At 38.3% G+C, this 17832-nt stretch overlaps 2 protein-coding genes across 6 annotated transcripts in view; one reads left to right on the top strand and one right to left on the bottom strand.

Annotated features, from left to right (window-relative positions):
• The first annotated feature begins 322 nt into the window (after window positions 1–322).
• Window positions 323–6319, top strand: AKTIP (AKT interacting protein). Of its 2 annotated transcripts, none has more exons than XM_065899001.1 (9): window positions 323–364; window positions 1527–1732; window positions 3949–4013; window positions 4098–4198; window positions 4715–4803; window positions 4882–4980; window positions 5073–5180; window positions 5981–6041; window positions 6212–6319. In XM_065899001.1, exons 1-9 carry the CDS (start codon window positions 323–325, stop codon window positions 6317–6319), a joined length of 879 nt encoding a protein of 292 aa, XP_065755073.1. The 2 variants fall into 2 exon arrangements, with proteins under 2 accessions (XP_065755073.1, XP_065755072.1); XM_065899000.1 differs by having other exon boundaries at window positions 6209–6319.
• Window positions 6320–7102: 783 nt separating this feature from the next.
• The window catches only part of RBL2 (RB transcriptional corepressor like 2), a 45714-nt gene continuing 34984 nt past the window's right edge, over window positions 7103–17832 (bottom strand). For 2 of the 4 annotated variants that reach the window (XM_065898469.1, XM_065898471.1), the window contains exons 18-22: window positions 13707–13778; window positions 12872–12977; window positions 11698–11900; window positions 10919–11083; window positions 8391–8561 (exon numbers count right to left, since the gene is read on the bottom strand). In XM_065898469.1, coding sequence (XP_065754541.1) covers window positions 8391–8561; window positions 10919–11083; window positions 11698–11900; window positions 12872–12977; window positions 13707–13778 — 717 coding nt within the window. Of the gene's footprint in view, window positions 8562–10918; window positions 11084–11694; window positions 11901–12871; window positions 12978–13706; window positions 13779–17832 lie in introns of all 4 variants that reach the window. The other 2 variants (XM_065898468.1, XM_065898470.1) reach the window with 2 other exon arrangements.

Below are 17832 nucleotides of genomic sequence, written 5' to 3'. Positions count from 1 at the left end.
TCCTGGCCAAGGACTTGGTACACAGATTCCTGTCGGCATTTAAAGATGGGAAAGAAATTGGAGTCAGGAGAGGGAGGGGGTATAGAAGGAAACTATTTCTAAAGATTTTTCCCCCTAGGTTTTTATAACTACATGTTATATAACATTATACTGTATTTCTGCTTAGGGATACAGATTTAGTTCTTAACTATTTCAGAAGTCTTAACTGTTGGTGTTGGTCTGTTTCTCTGTTTTCCCATCTCATTTTAAGGTAAAGTGAATTCTGCGGACGGAAGAGTTTGATGACACAGACCACTGAATTTCTTTGTTTGGAGTACACGTTATGAACCCTTTCTGGAGCATGTCTACAAGCTCTGTACGCAAAGTAGGTATAGTTGATAAATTTACTGAGGAAACCCATTTGTGTCAGAACAGAGGCCAAAATAATTCATACCAAGGTTGCCTACAATCTTAACAAAATGACCTTGTTTTTCTAGTTTAGGTTTTACTTTTGGGAAACAATTATTTGGTTGATTAAAGTCAGTTTCTGAGACCAAGATCACATCTCAAATAGAAATCATTCTAGTAATCAAAATGCTGTTATTTTGACTTAGGTTATATTTACACATGATGAAATTTGTGACACTTTATTGTAGCAGTCTTTTGACAAACTGCAAGATTTCATGGTTAGAGAAGTGTTGGGCAAGACCAGTCCAATATGGTCAAGTCAGGCTTGAGGGCACTGGTTTAAGTTTTCTAAATAAAATACATTTTAGGGAAGCTTAAAATACACAAACAAAAAGAAAATGAATGTCACCCATAATTCCACGTGTAAGAGAACACCACTATTAATCTTTTTTCCTGTACACGATGCTGTGTACGCTTTTAATACAGCTAATTCAGGCTTTGACTGCACTTGAGCCGAGGAGATGCCTATGAGACGATAGTTTAGTCTCTGACTCATTTACCCCTCTGTCTTTGACTAAGAATGACAGTTTATACTGATGATAGTCCAAATGTGCAAATGTGTCCATTAGGGACAAGATCAAAATCAGACCCATGCAAGTGAGAGAATAGCTTCATTCTTAGTTTCTAACCGAAGTGGTGACATCAGGTAGTGACTGCTTTCAGTCCTCTATACTATTTATTTTGAGATGCTTAGACCCGACTTTCTACAGCTAAATGCTAGGGGACCTTTCTAGTCTTGTCTAATTGTGTAGTAACCCCTTGTCCTCTTTCTGGGGTCACCGGGAGAAACCATTTCTTTCTCCGTTTCAAGTAAATCCTGTAAATATTGGCCTTATTGTCTTTATAGGATGCAGCTGATGAATGAATTGTCTTATGATTTAGTCTTGCTTCAGCTTTGCTCTGCTCTCTGTAATAGCCTGCCTGCTCAACAGACTTTCAGGTCATCTTGATCATGGTGCTAGGATGTCCTTGTAAAAGAGTAATTCCAGCTTTTCAGTCAAAGACTAAAGGACATCACATGTAGTCTTGTGATTTAAGAATCATCCTAACAAATGTTCTCACCGCTTCATCTTGAATAGCGATCTGATGGTGAAGAAAAGACATTAACAGGGGATGTGAAAACCAGTCCTCCACGCACTGCTCCAAAGAAACAGCTGCCTTCTATTCCCAAAAATGCTTTGCCCATAACTAAGCCTTCATCTCCTGCCCCGGCAACACAGTCAGCAAATGGCACGCATGCTTCTTACGGACCTTTCTACCTGGAATACTCCCTTCTTGCGGAATTGTAAGTTCTGAAACTAACTGGTTAACTTTTGAATGACCCTTGAAGGTGAAGAATGAAACTTATTCTGAAGGACTCAGTAAATAGCAGCCATTTAATCTTAAAGCTCAAACCCATCCCCCTCCAGTATTAGCCTTAATGTATATAGGATGGACTCTATTGCTAGCAATATAACCTTTCTTCACCAAGGCCTAAGTGGTGTTATATAAATATCCTCTTCTAAAAGTAATGATTCTTATTGAGAGCTTGGCTAAGTAAGATTTAAAGGCAAATGTGTGCTTTAATTTCCATGTCTGTTTTGGAGAGCAAGAGGAGGGGGAAACAGATTTATTAAGCATCCAGAAACTTAATTTTGGTCTACCTTTATATGAGGTGAGGAATTCACCTCTGAAGAGGTTGTTGTAGAGGGTGGGACAGTGGGAGGGTGGCGATCTATTCTTTCTTGGGTCAAACCCAGCTGGAGGTTTGTGCTCCATTCTGGTGATCACCCTGTAAGAGGCATCTATCCTGACAGACTGAGGAGAGGGTCCCCAAAAGAGATGGTCCCAGGAGGAGATGGTCCCAGTAGGCGGAGGTCAGGAAGCCTGACCATGGCAGTCAGCAGTTGAAGGAACGGGAACCACTGACTTGGAGAAAACCTGGAAAGTACTTATTAAAGCTGTCTTCACCTGAAGGTCCGTCATTAGAAAGGGGATTTGACTTATTCTGTATGACCCCCAGGGGCAGAACTAGGCCATTATGGGGAAGTTTTAAAGATTTGGGCTCCATGTAAGTAAGAACTTGACTAGTCACAGAAGTCAGAAACTGGACTGAAGTTGCACGTATCAGTAGAGTGTGAGGAGATGGGCACTTCTGCAGCGTCTAGTAGTGGTGCCACAGTGCTTGGCCCATCAGAGGGGCTCAAATAGTGATTGAGTGCAGATGGCATTTGATTTGCTCATTTGTTATATGGGCAGAACGTCTGGAGAATTAATTCTGAATTTCAGTCATGTAAAACTTGCTTTGTACATGAAGTTTAATTTTAAAAGCATCCTCCAGCCGTCCCTCACTGTGCTAACGTTGTAATGGTCAGAGGGTCTGAGGCCGCAGTGTAAACGGCGAGTGTGATTTGGTAGCACAGGTCCCTTTAGCTTTATAATGGAAGCCTGTGTTTGAGGCGAGGCAGTGAGTTGGACAGGCTTCTATTGTGGCATTAAATCTGCTGTCTGTATTAGGACACAAAATTGCCTTTTTGGCAAACCTCACTGTAGTAGATCCATCTGTCAACCATGCTGCTGTTGACATGCTGAATTATATGAGTTAAAAATGGAATAACTACTTTAAAATGATTGAAATATAAGTGTGGTAGCACACAGGTCATAAATAAAAACAGTCAGCTGAGGTCCAACAAGCTGCTTTGCAGTAACATTCAGGATTGGCAGGTTAATGTGTCTTCAGACCCTCAGTCAACATTGTTCTTTTCAAGGTCTGGTCACAGTGTTACTTGTTTAGGCTCATAGCTCAGCTAAAAAAGGAACAGAGCAGAATGGCTGTCAGGTGACCAGGTCCCAGAAGAGCCAGTGCAGCCTCTGTCTTCCCTTGTTTCAGCACCCACCGTTTCCCACGCCACGGCCCACAGAGTTCAAGTGTCTGAGTTGGGGGTAAATTCAGGAGCAGAGTACAGTGTGAGCGCCTCAGGCTGCCTGCCTTCTACCAGGAACACTGCCGCACCGACTGGTGTTCAAACTTAAAATGACCCCCAAATGAGGGTAATTCCATGGGATTTTAATGTCTTAATTACCTAAAGTTGTATTTTAAAAAGGCTTTTAAATGTGTGTGGGTAAGATGTGTTGTTCGTGGTCACAAAAGCAATAATCGTACAGATACTCGCACTGACCTAAAATGTGATGTCCAGAATTACCTACAGGTTGGTTTCCAAGATGGTGTTTTGGGGAAGCTGATTTCTGGGTGGAAAACCTGATTGTGTATCCCTGTTCGGCTTTAATTTCTTAATCTGGGGCCCTTATTTGGCTGTGTTTCTCTGTAAGCATGTGTTATGAAACCAGTAAACAGGCAGCAGTCAGGGCCAGGTGAGAGATTGTGATGACTCTGTCTGTATGGTTAGAGTATCAGCTGCCCTTCGAGGGACTATTCCTTCTTTCAGAAAATGAACGTGGGTGGTTTGGTCTGTATGTCGTTTCCATCCGTGCAATCTCACTATTCTGCTGCTTCTGTTTTAGTACCTTGGTTGTGAAGCAGAAGTTACCTGGTGTCTATGTGCAGCCATCTTATCGATCTGCATTAAGTAAGAAGGATTCGCTCTTTTTATAGCATATTTGGTTCCTCTGACACAAACTTAGCCCGTAACTGTTTTTATTTTTTCCTACAGTGTGGTTTGGAGTAATATTCATACGGCATGGACTTTATCAAGATGGTGTATTTAAGTTTACAGTTTACATCCCCGATAACTACCCAGATGGTGACTGTCCAGTAAGTTGGGGATACGGTCTGGCTTCTTTTCTTTCTTGGACCCTCCTCACCCTCCTTACTGCAGGAAGAGGGTTTAAGGGGCTTTAAAGATTTCTTGGTTCTTTTCCTGGCCTAATACTTTTATGATTTCAGTTTCCCGAAATGTTTTGCCTACTCGGTAGTCTTTCAGGGGGATTTTTTGCTTTGTTGCATCTTTTGCCATGCTAGCCTCTGCCTTCAGCTTTACTTGTTTCTCTGCTCAGGGTGTGCAGGTGAGGCTGGAAGCTGTAGTACAGCTCTCCCTACGTGAATTGCGATTGTTATGCTGTGGTAGAGAAGGGCGACTTTTCCCCTGCTTCACTGCAAAACTTAGTCTTACAGGAAAATGGTGAAAGTAGTTAGGTGTCCCTCTTGAGGCAGCTCTTTGACTTTAAGCAACAAAACTGCCTTGTTCTGAAGCTTCTTTTACAACTTATCCGCGTGGGTTTAATATGCTCCATTGCTTCCATTAAAGGATGTGTCTCTCTTTCAATGTAGCGTTTGGTGTTTGATATTCCCGTCTTTCACCCGCTAGTTGATCCCACCTCAGGTGAACTGGATGTGAAGAGAGCATTTGCAAAATGGAGGTTAGTAAATAAATGTTTCGCGTGGTGACATAAGCCAGCAAGAGGAAGCCTCAGTAATCCTGCCATGTTTCCCTTTAGGCGGAACCATAATCATATTTGGCAAGTATTGATGTATGCAAGGAGAGTTTTCTACAAGATTGATACAGCAAGCCCCCTAAACCCGGAGGCTGCAGTACTGTATGTTACTTTGCTTTGTTATGTAAGATAAACTTGAAAAGATAGCAAAGTAGATTATGTTGGTAACCTTTTGATTTAAACTTTTAACACAGGTACGAAAAAGATATTCAGCTTTTTAAAAGTAAAGTGGTTGACAGTGTTAAGGTGTGCGCTGCTCATTTGTTTGACCAGCCTAAAATAGAAGACCCCTATGCAATTAGGTGAGTGGTACATTATCGAGATAAAGTACACTTTGCAGTACTGCGCTGCTGTTTTCCAGGTGGCCTTAGAATGGGGATGTAAAAGGAAAGTGTATAATCTGTTAGCCTACCACCTTTCTAACTTGGTATCAGCTTGATTTCTGCTTTCAACGTGGACTGACACATTGTGCCAGTAGCAAGCTATTTAATGACTTCGGTTTCCTAAGGACCCTTGTAATGTGCTCGTTCAAATGTAAGGACTTCTCTTTCCAGTTGGAGCCCCTCTTAAACTCGCATACCCCAACCGACTTACGGGTTTGGTGAAAGGAGGGCAACTGAACAGCGTGAGAGTGAATAGTGTGAATGCTGGGTTCCCTGAGCATGGCGTTAGTTTATGTTGAGGAAGGGTGTCTGCAGGAGTATGGAAAACGGAAGCGATGGAGCTCTTGGGCAGCACTGGTGTTGCTGTGCATAGTGGTAGTGGTCAAGGGCTTGGGCTCTATGGTTAGACTGAGTGACTTTTGCACTTACTGGCTTTGGTGACCCAGAGCAATTATGTAATTTTACTGTGCCTCACTTTCTTCAAGTAATAGGACTTCAGGGGTGGTTGTGAGGCTTAAATGAGCTAACCCATGTAAAGTGCTAAGGGATAGTTAACTGTGAGAAAATCATTTAGATAATGTCTAAAACTTACATATTGACAACTGATTAAAGATTGTTCCTTGTTAACTTTTGTTAGGGGAACTGGGTTAAAAATGTAAAAAAAATGGATGTTAAACAAATTTAGTAAGCTATTTTTTAATATTTTTCTCTTCCTGAAGCTTTTCTCCGTGGAATCCTTCTGTACATGATGAAGCCAGAGAGAAGATGCTAACTCAGAAAGTAAGTAGATTACCAGTTTGGAAATCGTTAACTCACTGTTTCCTTTCTAAAATATCTTCACTGGAGACTACTCAGTATATACAAATAACTTTTGAGGAAACAAATTTGCACAGTGCTGAAATCCCCTCATCAGTCATTTTTTAATGTCTGTTTTTCATTGTGCCTAGAAGAAGCCTGAAGAACAGCACAATAAAAGTGTTCACGTTGCTGGCCTGTCATGGGTAAAGCCTGGCTCAGTACAACCTTTCAGTAAAGAAGAGAAAACGGTAGCAACTTAAGAGCTGGCGAATCTGGTGCACTGTGCACTTTCCTGCTGGACTTGGGCTAGTAGAGCTGACCAATGGCAAAGGACTGCCTGCAGAGTAAAACGGTGTGCGCAGTGACTGGTGTCAGTGTTGTCCGTGTATGCTTAGGTTCTAACAGCAAGTTCTGGAAACCTCTCTTTACGTAATGCATTACTTCTGTCAGAAGTGTCTTCAGGGTGGTTTTTACGTAATGCATTACTTCTGTCAGAAGTGTCTTCAGGGTGGTTATCTAGTTCAGTACTCCAAATTCTTGGGGACCTGGAGGCTTATGCATTTTTCTGAATATAATGCTAAAGGTAAGTTGCATTCATTTAAACTAATGAAGTAGGCGGAGTTCAGCACTATCTAATGATTTTTAAATCAGTGGTTTCAGGTGTACATATGTTAGGATATGGAGAGGAGATGTATAGAGAGAGCAGTTTCCATAGCTTATTAGCACTTTTAAGTGGAAGAGCATTTGAACCTCAGTCTTCAGCCTACTGTGTTACTGATATACAAACTGCTGTCACTGAGGTACATATTAGGTGAGTGAGAAGAAACCAGAACACTTGTTCATAGTTTTTTTTTTAAGCAAATTACTTATTGTATTTTTATGGCAGGACGGAGAAAAAGTGTTAAAACGGTTTCTAATGAAGTCAGATATTTAAATGATGAATGACTAATGTGTTTCGTAGAGACAATAAACCAATAAATGATTGTTTTTTGTCATTTATGCAGGACGTTAAATACCCTTTTCTCAATATAACTAAACAAAGATTAATTTATAAGTGCTTTATTGAAAAATACTTATTTTCATATAAAATTACAGTAGCAGTAAGTATCTTGAGAGGTTTTATAAATATTTTTGCAGAACACTATTCTAATTGAACAGTGTAAGTAAGTTCCATATTTCTTTCAGAGCAATATGAAGTTACCTAGTAACTTTGTTTATACTGATTCAATTTACAATTGAATTTTCTCCCTAATAAGATTATTCATTCAACTTTAAAACTGCTGGAACAATAGTGATTAATAAAGGTATATATAGATAATTCAGTAGCTGTTAAATTAACATTTTCTAATTTGTATAAATGGTACTATGTACTAATAAAAACCTAAATTCTCCAATCTATTTTTTAAGCTTCCAGGAACACACCCAAAGATATTTAAAATATATCACCTTAATAAAGACACACGTCTTTTGGATAACTGCCTCCTAAAGGAAGAGGTCATAATTTTTCATAATCTCTTAATTCAACTTGATTTAAAATCTTTACTAGCCAGCTGATCCCTATCAATCAACAAAAAATGGAGAATTTAAAACACATGCCCAAAAGGTAGCTACTGGGGCTTTAACAATTTTTAAAAAGTACAAAAGCATCAAAGAAGATACTGAATTAAGTTCAGCCTAAAAGTTTTGTACTTAATGAAGTTCACATTGTAGAAAGTGCCATTGCAAATATACAGCAAAATCTGGGTTACAAAATCATGCTTTTTAAAGCCCTAAAGTGCCACTTCTTATACAGGTTCACTCACACATTGCACACCAGTCAAGCACTTGTCACACTGCACCACACCTAATGGGGAGAGGGAAGAATTACACAAAGGGAATGGGAGACTGGACTAATAACCTAGGACCTTCAAATCTAGGCGCTCTACCTTGTTATCTTTTAGGAATGCAAAACTCTTACACTCCTACCAAGTGTTTTAGGACAAAAATTACCTACTTTTGCTTTTCATGAGGGCCAGGTAGGAATGAATTGAAATACAGTTCCTCTGCTGGAACACGCTAACAGAGACCTCTTATACACACGTTTGAGTGCGCTTTGTTCTCTGCAGTTCTTGTAGTAGCTTTGCCAAAGAGTCAAAAAAAAAATCCAAGTTTGGATTCTAAGCAGCCTTGATGGCAAGCACTGAAAGGTAGGGAAAAAGGCAGTTGGGATAAGTAAAAATATCCTAAGGATACTGGAAGGATTAAGGAAAAGAGCCCCATAATCCAGCATGCATTACATGATGCTGCTAAACAGAGTTTGTGAAAAGACAGTTTCAGTACAACAGACTAACCTCAGTGGGAACCTCGGTCATTAGCTACATCTTGGAGACGGCGTAATAAGGCAGAATGATTTTCTGGGCAAATTCTTTTTGCAGGTGATTCACTTCCATCTTCCAGAAGAATCCCTCTCTTTTTGGTTGGCGTTTCTCCTGTCCGTATCATACTGTTAATTTCTCTCAGTCTCTGGGGGGGCGGGGGGTTAAAAATAAATATAAAAACTTTAAAATTCTAATACATAGTTCAGTGTTAAGTCAAAGAACCTCAAATAAGTTAAGCGGTTTATCTTGAAGAGTTTGAACATCTTTATAAAGAAACGTACTACCAAATCTTATGTCCTTCCAATTTTCACTTCTCAGCTGCCTGACATTGATGACTATCTGGGATAGAAGCAGAGTATTTCTATTTTTTAACAAGCTCCAGAGGTGATTTTGATGTAAGCTTTTCCACAATGTAAGAGTTCACAAATTTATGATTTTTTTTTTTACAAAAGTTATAGAGCATCACATTGTTATGCCACATTTAATCAGTTTCATACATTTCCATTTTCCTTTTTTTAAAAAATAGCACGACTTTACACCGTATTAGGCCATTTTTCCCCCAGTCTAGTGTTACTCATTTTTTAACAGCCATGGAATTTCACAAGAGAAGTCTTAATTCCCTAAGGCATCCATTGTAGGTAATTTATTAGTATGATCTAGAATTCTAGAATGTATTGATATTAGTTACATGTCATCCTTGGGAGAACTGAGAAAAATTCAGGCCAATAATTTTCTGCGTTCTCTGGTTCACATGAAGAACTCGGATTGAGAAAAACTTCGCCAGAGGGCTAGAGAGACTGGATTTATTTATAGGTGCCTTCAGCACTAAGTTTCTCCAAAGCCCCAAAAGTTAGCTATTGCATTATTTTCTGGTAGTTAAAAAATTTTTTTTTCATGTGCTGCTAATGTCATTGTCCATGTTTCCTAGTGGAAAGCATACTGAGCACATTTCATAGGCATTTATTATAGGAAATTTCAAATATATAAGGGAAAGTAGAAGTGTATAGTGAACCCTCACATGACCATCACCCTACTTCAACAATTTTGGCCAGTCTTATTTGATCTATACCCCTCATTCATTTCTCACCCCCCAGATTGTTTTAAACCAAATCCTAGATATTTATTTTACTTTTATTTTGAAATAATAGGCTTTTCTGAGGTTTTAAATAAAACCACCAGTTTTTCATTATCAGTATATGCACCTTCTCAAATTTCAACCGTCTTAAGAAAGCTTTCCTCTGACTGACTCTTCTACTCTTTGTCCCCTTAAGTCTGCTCTGCACTTCCTATCTCTAGTCTCCCATTTACTTGAATATTCCTTAAACTGTTAACTGTATACACTAATTGTATAAATGTTATTTGTATATAATGTGTATACATCATTATATTATGAATATACTGTATAATTGTGTACCTTACTATACACAACACATTAATATACATTAATGTAGAACATACATTTATACATCGTACATTAATATGTATAAATTTATATACAGTACAGTCTATATAATCTAGTACCATCATCAATACCAAAGACATTTAACAGAAATTTCAAGATAAACATTAATGTTAAAGTCAATATTCAGTTTTCCCACTTGTCCCCCAAATATCCTTTATAGCTGTGCTTTTCTATGCAGGATCCAATCAATCATCATGCCTTGCATTTGGCTGTCATGTCTGTTTAGTCTCCTTTACTCTAGATCAGTACTCTCCCTACCATCTATCTATCATCTATCTCTTCATGATACTGGCATTTTTTTGAGAGTCTAGGCAATGTGTTATATATGTGTTTTTCCTAAGCAATCTTTATAAATACAAATATCACTTAAGGACCTTTAAGATGCGGGTGCACTCCTTAACATAGCATATGATTCCTAAGGATCTAGCCTTACTGCCTCAAGAACTTTGTTTCCCTTCCCTTATCTGCTTCATCCTGGATGCCCTTCCTTCTACCCCTCAGCAATCTGCTAACTTTTCATCTATCAAGGCTTCACTCAAGCTTCCCTCCCCATTGCAGACTGAGGCAGATGCTACCACTTAAATCTGTGCTAATGTGACACTGTCCAAGTGTCCAAAATGCCCCTTTCTCCCCTTAGACTGAGAATCCAGAGACAGAGACACTTCCGGTCCCAGAAGGAGGCACTTAGTAAATAAATCAGTTAAGGGATCCAAATTTTCCTTCCCTAACAGAAATTTGGAATTTTAAAAGTTTTACAAATGGAATAAAAAAATAAAATTCCAGATTTATAGCAGAATATTCAAATGTACAAAGAGGAAATGGAAGGAATGAAAATCCAGATCCCTTACCCTATTTCCAGCTCTACCCTATTTCCAGTTCTCCCCGCAAACCCTTGTTTTTTGCTGCTTTGGGACTTACTGGTCACTCTTCCTTGACAGATCCCATCACTCATGTGAGTACTGAGGGTTTCCCAAAAACCCTGTTTCTAGAATCCTAAGCATTTTGGGGTTAATAAAGGCCAAGATTTATATTAGGCTCACCTTTGAAGGACTGTTGCTGAAGTAGTAGAAAATCTTTTCTCGAGGAGAAAGCATTGCTTCATTTTTATGCGGGGATATGTACACAGGATGATTTTGAGACAACTGTATTCGGCGAGGAGAGCCTGTTCTTACAAACGGATAGGGAGAGAGTGGAGGAGCATCCATCTGTTTAACAAAAAAAATTTCTAAGAAAGGTAAACGAAATTTCTAACCAGGTGCTTTTTTTTGAAAATGGTTATTTTTATTGAAAGAGTGAAGAGGTATAATAAATCAGTAGCTTTATGAATGGTAGATAGTGATGTATTAGCGGCAAAAATTTAACCTAAAGAAAACCATACAAATAGCAAACATCTAAGTGCTTTCTTTGTGCCAGTCACTGTTTTAAGCATTTTAAATACATTATGTAATTTAATCCTCACAACAACCCTATAAGCAAGGGACTACTTCTAGTCCCATTTTATATATAAGGAAACAAGATACAGAGGAAGTTAAATAACTTGCAGGGTCACCACAACTGGTAAGTTTTGGATAATTTGAACCTATGCAATCTGTCTCATATTACTATACTTTGTAGGGAATCCAAATATCTTGTTTAATGCTTCACAACAGTAGAAATTCTGTTGGTTAAGCCCATCATTTCTGTTAGAGACTTCCTTAGTCTTACTTAACAAAAAGAATTATTTGTAAAACTAGTTTACACAGAAGCAGCTCAAACATAAGTGATTCCTCATTCCTCACAAGTGAAAAAAGTGTGAAATGATCCTCATCAAACTTACTGCATTTGCCTGTGAGTACTTCATGGCAAATGTTTTAATTTGTTTTATGTAGATGTTGTTGTAGAACTGAATAAGGTCTCCCCTCTCCTCCTCTTCCACATCACTGTTGGCACCTGTGAGACGAGTAGGTGTAGGAGGGGCACTGCTAGGCTGTGGAACTGGCAAGGTGCTGCTTGACCTCATGACAGGACTGGAGTCTCTACTGGCTATAACCGGTGGAACAAAAAGTGTTAAACAGGAAGACTGCTAGTGCAGATTGCTTTTAAAAAGAAAATTCAGTAAGATAAGGGTGAATGGCTACCTGCTCTACTTACTGAACAGCAGCAAGTGGGCACTCTTATTCTTCATACCAAGGAGCAAAGCACAGATAAGATATTAAATACTAACTTCAGGGCTTCCCTGGCGGCGCAGTGGTTAAGAATCCGCCTGCCAAAGCAGGGGACACGGGTTCAAGCCCTGGTCCAGGAAGATCCCACATGCCGCAGAGCAACCAAGCCCGTGCGCCACAAGTACTGAGCCTGCGCTCTAGAGCCTGTGAGCCATAACTACTGAGCCCACACACCACAGCTACTGAAGCCCACGCGCCTAGAGCCCGTGCTCCGCAACAAGAGACGCCACCGCAATGAGAAGGCCACGCAATGCAACGAAGAGTAGCCCCAGCTTGCCGCAACTAGAGAAAGCCCATGCGCAGCAACAAAGACCCAATGCAGCCAGAAAGAAATTAATTAATAAAAAAAAAAATACTAACTGTACTACCATGCTATTAATGTAGCAAGGGCTTACTGAGTAGTTTTCATTAATTTACACCAAGCTTTCTAGGACCTGAGCCCTGCATTAAGTGGTATAAACCAACAATTAAGGATAGTGTTTCCATAGCATGGTTTCTGTCAACATGCCACATTTTTCTCGAACTCAAGTCAACAAATGCCTGCCTTCTCCATCCTTTGCTAATCCCTCTAGAGAAAAGTGTTATGCACAATGTGCCTCAAAGCCACGGGATAAAGGACAAACAGCTGTGTGACTAAATTTAGAATTTGGTTTATTGTCCAACAAATCTTTTGCCAATAAAATATTTTCATAGTTTCTACAACAGTAATTTGTTAATCCTTAGTCCTAGGCCTAAAAAATAAGAGAAGCTTTTAATTTCATTTTATAAGTTCATAAAGATCCCACTCACTTCTGTCTTTGTTTAGTTCTGTTGGAGAATTCTGATGGCTTCTGCTATCACTGCTGCCAGAATTTCTTCTTTTCCTTTTCCCTCTTATCAGAACACTTCTATACACCTTTAGACAGGTCATGAGAAGGGAACAGAAACGAGTTATTTATTGAGCACATCCTAGACTATGTGACTTTGACATGTTATTTAACTCTCACAACTCCGTATAGTAGTAGTTTTCCTACTCGGGGGAGGTTAATAAATGCAGCCAAGGTTACATATCTATTAAATAACAGATACAGGATTTACATCAGGGCCTGTCAGGCTTCAACTTCCAAGTACTGCCTACAATACTACAGAGCAGTAATAATATGCAATTGTAAAATCAAGTCATTCTAAGTCAAATATCAATACAAAGATCTCACATACCTACCTACCTCTTGAAACAAATGAATAGCATTAAAAGTAAAATGAGTTTTAAAATTTCACTTAATGCTGTTTTGGTTAAATGTACAGCATTAGGTTTCCTAAACCAGACTGAATTCAAGGTGACATAGAATCCAAACACCTTCCTAATTTACATCTATCTTGTGATTATCTGAATTAAAAAGGAATCAGTTATTTCACATCATTACCTTTTGGTGAAAAGAGAACTTAAACTAGTCAAGATGTGTAGCTGTCTGTTAATCAAGATGCGTTGCTATCTGTCAATAATTAAATAAGATTAAAATAAAGACTTCCCTTAAAGTAGAACCTTAGTTTTTTATCCTGGAGAAAAAACTGTAGTTAACTTTTTTGTATGCCTCAAAGACTTTGATCTTTATTTTCAGCCATGAGAGAAAGTGTAGTAAGTTACCTGGCTCCGGGCCTGCGGCTGAGTCCTATAGCAACGCATAATATTCTGGAAGGACTTGTCTTCTTTTGTGACCTGGCAAAGAATAAGAGTTCTCTGAGAGAGAATTTGACTTCCAGCATAATACTATGAGATGGTCCGTGAACCTGCTCCCCAGTGAAAATTATATTAAAAAACATCATTTAAAGCCTCTGGAAATGGCCTTTTAGGGGCATAAACAAATGAAGAAATATATATTCAAGAAAATCTACTAAAATTCAGTAACAACAGAGGGAATAAATGGTATTTGAGCCAAGACCTAGAATAAAATATTATAGTAACAAAAAATTCATCAGAGGAATGAAACACTAGATTTGAACTGGCAAAAAACACTTAGCAAACCTGAAGATGGAGTTGTGCAATCCAAAGAACAGAGAAAAGAAAAGAATGAGGAAAAATTAACAGAGCTTCAGAGAAATGTGGCACACCAAGAGAGTGTGGGAGTACCAGGAGGAGGGGAGGGAGAGGAGCTGAAAGAAATGTTCAAAGAAATAAAGGCTGAAACATTCCCAAATTTATTTTAAAAACAATCTATATATCCACGAATTTTAACAAATTCCAAGTAGGACAAATGCAAAGAGCTCCATACCAAGACATAGAGTAAAAAAGCTGAATGCCGAAGAAAGGGAGAATATCTTGAAAGCATCAAGAGAAAAGCAACGTTTTGCTTACTAGGAAACTCCGATAAAGTAACAGAAAACTTCTCATTAGAAATCATGGAGGCTATGAGACGATGGACAAAGTAAAAACTAAGGATCCAGTATCCAACAAGGTTATCTTTCATAAATGAAAGTGAAATAAATACAATCTCACATAAATATAAAGAAAGAAAATATGCTGCTAGCAGAACCATCTTACATGAAAATACTAAGGAAAGTTCTTCATAATAAAAGTGACCCCAGGACTTCCCTGGTGGCACACTGGTTAAGAATCCACCTGCCAATGCAGGGGACACGCGTTCAAGCCCTGGTCCGGGAAGATTCCACATGCCGCGGGGCAACTAAACCCGTGCACCACAACTACTGAGCCCATGCGCCTAGAGCCTGTGCTCCACAACAAGAGACGCCACCGCAATGAGAAGCCCGTGCACTGCAATGAAGAGCAGCCCCCACTTGCCGCAACTAGAGAAAGCCTGTGCGCAGCAACAAAGACCCAACACAGCCAAATAAATAGATTAAATAAAAAAAAAAAAAAAAAGTTAAGTGACCCCACACAAATTCAAATACAAGTGAAAAAACAGCAATGGTAAAGATTGTTATGTAACCGGAAAGGCAGTATAAAATGCATATTTCTTCTCTTAACTGATTTTTAAAAAATTGTATAAAACAGCATACATACATGAAGAAACGTGATATATATATTTGCCAAAAACAGCACAAAGGAGGAGATTAGGAGGAAAGCTATTCTAGGCTAAGGAAATGACTCCAGATGACAACTCAAATCCCCGGGAACCAACAGAGAGAAATAAGGTAAATAAGTAAATAGTGAATAAGGTTAACATGATAAAAGCTATAAATAAATACTTGCACTCCTTTCTTGTCTCAGCTCCTTTAAAAGTCATAAAAATATTAAATAATAACAATGTTTTTGAATTTATAACATTCATGGATATAATATGTATAACAATACTACCACTGTATAACAAAAATGAAACAGTTACATAGAAGTAACACTTCTATATCTCGCTGGCATTCAGTTACTCTAAATTTGAAGCTGGTTTTCGTAAGTAAAGATGTATATGTGGGGGTTGGAGGAAGTGGGGAGATGCTGATCGAAGGGTACAGATTTCCAGTTATAAGATGAATAAATTTTGGGGAACTAATTTGCAGCATGATGACTATAGTTAACAAACTGAATTGTATACTTGAGAGTTGCTAAGAGAGTTGATCTTAAATATTCTTACTACCAAGAAAAAGTAGCTGGGTGGTAATCATAATACAATATATACATGTATCAAATTATCACACTGTACATTCTATACTTATACAATGTGATATGTCAATTATATATCAATAAAGATGGGGCAAAAAAATGGGGGGGGGGGAATAGAGCAAAAAGAAAAAGAAAAGTACATGGTAAGCCTCAAAGAAACCACTAAGAAAAATAAAGTTTAAAAGTCATCACTGAGGGCTTCCCTGGTGGCACAGTGGTTGGAAGTCCACTTGCCAATGTGGGGGATGTGGATTCGTGCCCCGGTCCGGGAGGATCCCATGTGCTGCAGAGCGGCTGGGCCCGTGAGCCATGGCTGCTGGGCCTGCACGTCCGGAGCCTGTGGTCCGTGGCAGGAGAGGCCACGGCAGTGAGAGGCCCGCATACCGCAAAAAAAAAAAAAAAGTCATCACTGAAATTAAAATGCCATGAATGCACATGAAAATGAAAGCAGTAAAGGAGGAAGAGAGTATCTGAAAGACATGAGACATACATAAAAAACAAAAAGTAAAGTGATAGATGTAAATCTAGTTACAACAATTATGTTAAAATATGAATGGATTAAACAACAAAATCAAAGGCAGAAATTGTCTGACTAGATTAAAAAAGAGATCCAACTATACTCCCTATAAGAGACACACTTTACATTAAAACAAACAAACAGATATGAAAGAAAATGATGGAAAGAAGGTATATCGTGCAAACAGCAACCCTAAGAAAGCTGGGTGGCTATACAAATATCACACTATAAAACTGACTTTAAAACAAAAAATAAAAGTTACTAGAGATAAAAAGGGACATTTCATAATGATGAAGGGTCAATCCATCAGAAAGGTACAACAATTAAAAACACACATGCAAAAAAAACAAACAAAAAACACATGCACCTAATAACAGGGTACCAAAATATATGAAGTAAAAACTGACAGAAATGAAGGGAGAAATAGGCAATTCAATAATATTTAGAGAGCTCAATACCCCACTTTCAATAATGCATGGGTACTAGATAGAAGATCAACAAAGAAACAGAAGACTTTAACACTATAAAAAACACTAAAAAACCTTACAGACATCTATAGAACACTCCACCCAACAATAAAATACACATTCTTCTCAAGTGCATACTGAACATTCTCCAGGACAGACCATATGCTAGGCTACAAAGCTTCAATAAATTTAAAAGGATTGAAGTAATTAATACAAAGTATGTTTTTTGACCACAATGGATTGAAACTAGAAATCATTAACAGAAATTTGGGAAACTCACAAATATGTTGAAATTAACACACCTAGATAACCAGTAAGTCAAATCAAAAGAGAAATCAGAAAACACTTTGAGATGAATGAAAATGAAGACACAACATACCATTACTTATGAGATGCAGCTAAAGCAGTGCTTAGAGGGAAATTTATAGCTCTTAATGCCTATAGTAAAAAAGAAGAAAGATTAATTACCTAACCATTCATCTTAAGACACTGAAAAAAGAAGAGCAAAAACTAAGCCTAGGGAATTCCCTGACGGTCCAGGGGATAGGACTTCGCGCTTTCACTGCTGACAGCCTGGGTTTGATCCCTGATCAGGGAACTAAGATCCCAGCAGCCGTGCAGCACAGCCATGAAAAAAAAAAAAAACTAAGCCTAAAGCAAGCAAAAAGAAGGGAATAATAAAGATTAGAGCATATCATAATAAATGAAACCAAAATCTCATTCTTTGACAAAATCAACAAAATTGATAAACCTTCAGCTACACTAAGATAAAAAGAGAGATTGTTAAGTTACTACTGACAAAGAATAAAAAGGACTAAAAGGAATATTATGAACTGTGTGCCAACAAATTAGAAAGCCCAGAGGAAACAGACAAATTCCTAGGACATACACTACCAAAATTGATTCTAGAAGAAACAGACAATCTGAATAGACTCATAACAAGAAAAATAATCATCCATCAATAAACTACCCATAAAGAAAAGCATAGGTCCCAAACGTTCATTGATCAGAAAGTGAAATATGGTTAAGATAGCAATATTCCCCAAATTGATCTACTCAACATAATCTCTATCTGAACCCCACCTGACTTCTTTGTGACAAGAAGTCAGAACTGACAAATTCATAAAGAATTTCAAGGGATTTAGACTAGCCAAACAAACCTTGAAAAAGAAGA

The sequence above is a fragment of the Phocoena phocoena genome, chromosome 20 (assembly GCF_963924675.1).
Source record: "Phocoena phocoena chromosome 20, mPhoPho1.1, whole genome shotgun sequence".
Classification (NCBI taxonomy): Eukaryota; Metazoa; Chordata; class Mammalia; order Artiodactyla; family Phocoenidae; genus Phocoena; species Phocoena phocoena.
This window is presented reverse-complemented; position numbering and strand designations above follow the sequence as displayed.

Bases quoted from the DNA above. Each gene is read 5' to 3' on its own strand.
- AKTIP (XM_065899000.1), top strand. From the start codon at position 323: ATGAACCCTTTCTGGAGCATGTCTACAAGCTCTGTACGCAAA. The intron at 5,181-5,980 runs GTGAGTGGTACA...CTCTTCCTGAAG, and splicing joins GAAGACCCCTATGCAATTAG to CTTTTCTCCGTGGAATCCTT. The intron at 6,042-6,208 runs GTAAGTAGATTA...CATTGTGCCTAG, and splicing joins AGAAGATGCTAACTCAGAAA to AAGAAGCCTGAAGAACAGCA.